This window comes from Myotis brandtii, unplaced genomic scaffold, assembly GCF_000412655.1.
Source record: "Myotis brandtii unplaced genomic scaffold, ASM41265v1 scaffold62, whole genome shotgun sequence".
NCBI classification, from domain to species: domain Eukaryota; kingdom Metazoa; phylum Chordata; class Mammalia; order Chiroptera; family Vespertilionidae; genus Myotis; species Myotis brandtii.
In genome coordinates this window covers 2,230,364-2,237,929 of record NW_005370366.1, presented here as the reverse complement: position 1 = coordinate 2,237,929, position 7,566 = coordinate 2,230,364, and the positions used below count along the sequence as shown (strand labels likewise).

Genomic DNA, 7,566 nt, shown 5'->3' with positions numbered 1-7,566 from the left:
TATGCAAATTAGCCGCCATCTTTGTTGGCGGTTAATTTGCATATCTCGCTGATTAGCTTATGTGAGGTGTAGTGAAGGTACGGTCAATTACCATGTTTGTCTATTATTAGATAGGATATTATAATAACTGTCTGGTATCAGATGGATACAAGATTTATCGAGGTGATCACTTAGTAAGTTCTGTAATGTCTATTTCTAATCACTGGGGTATATACATGAACTAATATAATATTGTATGTCAACTGTAATTGAAAAATAAAAATAATAATTTAAAAAAATAACCACAAAGTCCGTTGAACTGTTAGTATATATACCAACTGGTTAGTTGGTATATAAAGTTTTGCTGGTAAGGAATAATAAATCCATAGCATTTTTTTAAAAGCATTATTTGTACCCTGGCTGGATAGCTCAGTTAGTTAGAATGTCGTCCCGATACTCCAAAAGCATTATTTGTAATTGTAAAACATTGGAAAATACAGATAAGCATAAAATGGCAAATATTCTTACCACCTATAGAATGCTACTTTTGATACCTTAGCAACTCTTCTCAGATCTTTATATCTTGACCAAAGTAAGATCATACTTGCATATTATCTTGCAACTTGCCATTTCCAGTTAACAAATCTCCATCTTTCCATGTCAATAAATGTTCACCTCTTTCCATATTCAGACCATATTCAAATGTAACTTATTCCTGTATTTCCTATAAATGAAAGTTAGTTCTAGACTAAACTCTTCACTAGGTATAAGCACAAAGTATTTTCCAAAAAATGTCCTTTACAGTTAGTCAAAACCAATATTTGGTCTGGAGAATACACAGGGCATGTGATTGTGTCTCGTAATTCCTTTTAATCTAGCAGAGTCCTTTTTTCCATGGCACTAAAGAGATTGCATAGGTTTGGTTTTCAGTATGGAGATGTAGAAAATTTCTTAGTAATGAAAGTTTAAGTTTTATTTGTGTATTTTAACCCTAATAGTTCTTTGTTTTTATTTTTGTTTTTTAAATTCATTTTTTATTTCAGCTAAACAAGCTATCAATCAGGGGAGATCTCCAGTTATAATAGACAACACTAATACACAGGCTTGGGAAATGAAACCATATGTGGAAATGGTAAATATGAAATATGAGAGCATTTTTATATTTTATTCTTATTAATTTTTTTATATTCTGAAATTTTGGTTACTTTGATCTTTATTATTAAAACATTGTCCTTGTTTTCTAAAGAAATATGAATGTTTACTTAATTTTAAAAATGTGGGAATGCTGCTTATTAAGGAATATGATTATCTTGTTAGTTTTGCCTGGACTTGAAGATAGTAATTGGAATTTTACCAGTTAAGTGGTCTTAAAATTTTTGTAAACCATATTATTTTAAAAGTAAAATTTTTCTTGGTGGAGCAAATTTAGAAGTATTATCTAAATGAAATTTGTATCTGCCTTCTTTTTACCTTATAAGAAGTATTCTCTGGGTTTGTGTTTTCTTCCTCTCCTCTGTGTAGGCCATAGGAAAAGGATACAGAGTAGAGTTTCATGAACCTGAAACTTGGTGGAAATTTGATCCTGAAGAATTAGAAAAGTAAGACACTCATTTATTTTGAATATTTTTCTTGTTTCTTTCTTTTCTCCTTTACATGATCAGTGTCCACTAGCTTTGCTTGTCATGTCTTTACTGCTTATGATTAGGAACCACTACTTACTTTCTGTTAAGAGCAACATTGACTTTAATTCAGTGTTTTTAAGACACCTTGCTTGTTAAATTTTATTAACTTTTTGTTGTAGTTGTTAAGTATGTTTGAGGAAAAAATTAGAACTTTCCCTCTGGTTTTGAGCTAGGCCACTTCTCTGCATATTCCTTCCAATTTCATTGCCTTCCCATTTTAGGTCCCATAACGTTTTTACCTGGTACTTTCATCTTGCTCCCTCTTTTCATCTTTACTACTACAGCTCTATAATCCCATAACCAAGATTCTTGGAATCAATGTGTTTTGGAAATCAGACTTGGGGGTAGCGGGGTGTTAGAAAGGTAATATAGTGATGTCAAAACACCCCCTAGCAGAGTTTGGGCAGCTCATCGTAATCCAGTATCTTACTATATCTATGGCAAATCATGACTAAGCAGTCTAAATAGTTAAGAAACACTACATAATCTAATGTCAGTTCAAGAAGATCGTGCTACCAAATGAGTACAGGTCTGGTTATGTTTTGCTGCTATATGAGTCAACAAAACCCTGAGTTTTCAGAGCATTTTATGTTTCAGAATTTGTGTTGAGGAATTGTGGACTTGTATTACTTTCAACCCTGCTCTTCTGTTTGTGTTGACCTTTTATCCCTTTCTCCTCACAGTTTTCCTGACTGACTTTTTTTCCTTCACTTTCACACCCCTCCCTTTTGATAACAACTTTGAGATAAAATTCACATAGTTTACAATTTACCCATTAAAAGTGTACAGTTCAGTAGTTTTCAGTATATTCACAGAGTTGTGCAACCATCACCTCCCTTTTTTTAAAAATCATTTTTATTTGTCACACCTCAGTTTGCCCTCTTCCAGCTTTAAGTGCTATTCTGTGTGGTATCCAACTAATTTAATTATTTTCCCCTTGTCTTTCATTCCTTTGATTACCTTACTTTCCCTTTCTGACCTATATGCCATGTGTTTATATATAAATAAATAAACAGATAGATTTACTAATATATGGTATTATTTACCTGCTCTGTGTGTATTGCACCTCAGGTAAAAGAGAAGTTTAAATAATAAAGATATCTTGGTTATGATGAACAAATGAGTTGATGAAATATAATTAGACTTTTTTTTTCATTTAAGGGACTGTTGAAATTTATTATAATTCTTAATATAAATTGAATTTACAAACTAAAATCAGTTTAACTGATGTCTGGTATAGTTTGCTTTTTTATATAAAATTGATTGAATCATCAAATTTGTTATCTTGCCGCCCTAACCGGTTTGGCTCAGTGGATAGAGTGTTGGCCTGCGAACTGAAAGGTCCCAGGTTCAATTTCGGTCAAGGGCATGTACCTTGGTTGCAGGCACATCCTCAGTAGGAGATGTGCAGGAGGCAGCTGATCAATGTTTCTAGCTCTCTATCCCTCTCCCTTCCTCTCTGTCAAAAATCAATAAAATATATTTTTAAAAAATTTGTTATCTTGCCAATTTCCAACCTGAGGTCTCTTTTTTAATCTTCTGTCTTCTCTTTCTTTTGCTTTGTCTTCTTATCTTTAACATAAGCACCACTATTTTTGAAAAGTAAATATTCCTTCTGTGTCCTTTTTCTGGGAAAAGTGAATTAGTAAATCTAGAACTATAGCATTAAATGTGTAATACATTTCTGTGTGTTTTGCCATGTCCAAGTCAAGTTGTAGAAAACTACGAGGATAAATTATAAAAAGTTCTTTGAGGGTCAAGAATAATTTTTAAACTGCTTCTTGTTTTCATAAGTAAATTCACAGAAAAGTACATAAAATACAAACATGGGACATGTCCTAAAATAAGTTTTAAAAAGTGATAAATATTTGATGTGGATTTTTGTAAGTCCTACAGGTCCACTCAATTCTATAATTCTCAAAACTGACTCTCTCGCCTGGCAGATGTTGCTCATTGGTTGAGTGTCAACCTATGAGCCAGGGGGTCACGGTTCAATTCCCAGTTGGGGCACATGCCCAATTTGTGGGCTTGATCCCCAGTGTGGGGCGTGCAGGAGGCAGCCAATCAATAGTTCTTTCTCACTGTTATTTCTCTCTCTCTCCCTCTCCTTTCCTCTCTGAAATCAATTAAAAATATATATCAAAAAGAAAACTGACTCATAATATTTTATTTTATTTTTTTAAAAGAAGGGAGATTAATTCAGTGGTTCAGTGAATCAGTAGTTCTGTGTCATGAAGGTATAACTATTTAACATTTTGCTCTGATTTATGGTATCTTTAAACCTTTTAAAAATACTGTTGAAGTTTTTGAGAGAACCAGTATAAATTTTTTGGTATAAAATGCAGGTAAATGAGATGTATCTTCTAGTATTTATTTGCTAAATATAATTTAGAGTTGGTACTCTTACTCTAAAGCAACTTACTCTCTAAGCCTATAAATTCTTTAAAAAGAATTAAAATCTTTTTCTTTTTTGTTAGGAGGAATAAACACGGTGTGTCTCGAAAGAAGATTGCTCAGATGTTGGATCGTTACGAATATCAAATGTCTATCTCTATTGTAATGAATTCAGTAGAACCGGTGCACAAAAGCACACAAAGACTTCCTCCCTCAGAGGAGAAACAGAGGTGGGGAGGCTCTCTAGGCTCACACAATCAAGTATGTGTCACATACAATCAATAAGGTGGCTATTTTCAGCTAACACATTTGTTGCTTGCCCTTAAAAAACATTAATGAGCCTTTCTTGAAGTTTAAAGTTTTAGATTAAAAAAAAAAAAAAGACTACATTGCCCCACAGAAGATGTTCCCAGCAGTTGTTTAAATTCTAAAGTGTAAATAAAAATTATGTAAAATTGTATTTTAAATGTTTTTATAATCTTTTGTTGTGATACCTTCGGTTATAATGAAGACACATGCATGAGTAGGAACTAGAATGTTTTCTACAATTGAATTTTAAACAAATTTTATCTATTCTGTAAATAGTGTTGAACAGTTTTATAGTTCATACTCCAAACTGACTTTTCATAAAACTTTAGTATTTTTCCTTAAGCACCTTAAATATATAAGAAATACTTCCCTAACTTGTTTGGCTCAGTGGATAGAACATTGGCCTGCAGACTAAAGGGTCCCGGGTTTGATTCTGGTCAGGGGCACGTACCTTGGTTGCAGACTTGATCCTTGGCCCTGGTCAGGGTGCGTGTAGGAGGCAACCATTTCATGTGTCTCTCTCCCATTGATGTTTTTTCTCTCTCTCTCTCTCCCTCTCCCTTCCACTCTCTAAAAATCAATGGAAAAATATCTTCAGGTGAGGATTAACAACAACAAAAAATAAAATAAAAAGAAATACTTGTGTGTTTTTTCTTACTCATAGTATATTCTGACCTTTTATTTTTATTATTTATTTATTTTTGTTTTGTTTTATTAATCCTCACTCGAAGATATTTTTTCCATTAATTTTTTTTTCCTCCATTGATTTTTAGAGAACATGGAAGGGATGGAGGGGTAGAGAGAGAGACAACAATATTTGGAACATACGGAAGCAGAAAACACCCAATTAGAACAGAAAAAAATGATAGTATAAGGAGCCTCTGGGACAACTTCGAGTGTACCAATACTCGCATCATGGAAGTGCCAGAAGAAGAAATTGAAAACCTTTAAAAAAAGAAAAGAGAAACTTTCCCAACCTGGTGAAAGAAATAAATATGCAACTCCAGTACATGCAGAGTATCCCAAACAAGATGAACCCAAAGAGGCCTACACCAGACATGTCATAAATAAAATGCCAAAGGTTAACCCTGGCTGATGTGACTCAGTTGGTCATTGTCCTGTGCACCAGAAGATTTGCCAGTTTGATTCCCGTTCAAGGGCACATGCCCAGGTTGCAGGCTCAATCTTTGGTGGGGGAATGTAGGAGGCAGCCCATATATGTTCCACTCTCACATTGATACTGTTCTCTCCCTCTCCTTTCCTCTCTCTAAAAATCAAACTATTCTTTTTAAAAAATGCCAAAGGTTAAATATAAAGAAACTCAAAAAATGGGACATCTATAATACTTTCAACAATAAAGATAAATTTTAAAAAGAGGGAGAATCTCTAAAGCAGCAAGAGAAAAGCAGTTAGTAACCTACTTAGGAAGCTCCCAGAAGACTGTCAGCTGATTTCTTAACAGAAACTTTGCATGCTAGAAGGGATTGGCAGGAAGTATTCAAAGTGATATAAAGCAAGAACCTACAATCAAGATTATCCAGAAAAGCTATCATTTAGAAGAACTGATAAAGAGCTTCCCAGACAAGAAAAAGCTGCAGGAGTTCATTGCCACCAAACCAACGTTACAAGAAATGTTAAAGGGTCTTTAAGAAGTAGAAGAAAATTATTCAAAAATATGAATAATAAAGTCATTAAAAAAATGAAGTCTTACCATTTGTGACAACATTGATGAAGCTAGAAGGTATTACGCTAAGTGAAATAAGTCATTCAGAGAAAGATAAATACCATATAATTTCACTTATATGTGGATCTAAAGGACAATATAAATGAACAAACAAAACAGATTCCTAGATACAGGAAAAAGATTAAGGATTGGCAGAGGGGAGGAGTGTTGGGACTGGGTGGAAAATGTGAAGGGATTGAGAAGTACACATTGGTAGTTAGAAAATTTATGGGAATGCAAAGTACACTGTAGAAAATATACTAATACTGGAATAACTATGTATGGTGCCACTTGATACTGGAAATATCAAAAGGGAACACTTTGTAAAGTATGTGATTAACAACTATGCTGTATTACTGATACTAACAAAATGATATTGAATGTAAACTGTAATTGAAAAAGATTTTTAAAAATAAGTTAAAAATATATACTGTAGGAAGTCATTAAATACTAGCTGAAGGATTTTACACTCACTCTATTATTAACAGTATTGACCCCAAGTGTATTTTCTTCTTAGACCTGTCCTCTGAACTCCACTCTTTATAATTTAATTGACTACCTGCCATTTCTACTTTCAAGCCTGAAAAATTGAACTGTGATCTTCTGTCTTGTTCCTGGATCTCCAGGATTTTCTTGCACAGCAAGTGGATCTACCATCCATCTGTTCATTTTTATTTTACTTTAAATCTTTACTGTTGAAAGTAATATGTCCCCTTTTTTTCCCACATCGACCCCCTCCAGCCCACCCCCAGCCCCACACCAGGCCCTCACCACTCCACTGTCTGTGTCCATGGGCTTATGCATATATGCATACAAGGTCTTTGGTTGATTACCTCCCACCCTCCCTGCCTTCCCTTAGAGATTCCGCTCTCTGTTCCATGCTTCCATGTCTCTGGATCCACTCCGTTCATCAGTTTTATTTTGTTAATTAGATTCCATATATGAGTGAGATCATGTGATACCTGTCTTTTGACTAACTTATTTTAATTAGCATGATGCTCTCCAGGTCCCTCTGTGCTGTCTGAAAGAGTAAGAGATCCTTCTTTTTTATAGTGGCACTATAGGCCTGGTGCATGAATTCAGCCTGGTCTGCAGGATCAGGCCGAAACCGGCTCTCGAACATCTCCTAAGAGGTCCCAGATTGCGAGAGGGCACAGGCCAGGCCAAGGGACCCCACCAGTGCATGATTGGGGCTGGGAAGGGATGCGGGAGGTTGGCCAGCTGGGGAGGGACCAGATGATGGCTCCAGGACGTGTCCGGCCCATCTGGCTCAGTCCCAATCGGCCAGACCCCAGTAGTAAGCGAACCTACTGGTCAGAGCATCTGTCCCCTGGTGGGTCAATGCATGTCATAGCAACTGGTCAACCGGTCAAATATCTGCCCCCTGGTGGTCAGTGCACATCATAGCAAGTGAATGAACAGCCTTAGCATTCATTAGCATATTATGCTTTGGTTGAATGGCTGACTGGACACTTAGCA

The 7,566-nt window shown here is 35.2% G+C and overlaps 1 protein-coding gene across 2 annotated transcripts in view; it reads left to right on the top strand.

Annotated features, from left to right (window-relative positions):
- Positions 1–4,515, top strand: part of N4BP2L2 (NEDD4 binding protein 2-like 2) — a 27,683-nt gene extending 23,168 nt beyond the window's left edge. Inside the window, exons 4-6 of one of the 2 annotated variants that reach the window (XM_005880015.2) lie at positions 1,023–1,111; positions 1,501–1,577; positions 4,139–4,515. In XM_005880015.2, the coding sequence (XP_005880077.1) occupies positions 1,023–1,111; positions 1,501–1,577; positions 4,139–4,340 (368 nt within the window). In that variant the 3' untranslated portion in view covers positions 4,341–4,515. The remainder of the gene's footprint in view (positions 1–1,022; positions 1,112–1,500; positions 1,578–4,138) is intronic. The other variant, XM_014528129.1, reaches the window with a different exon arrangement.
- Positions 4,516–7,566: the final 3,051 nt, after the last annotated feature.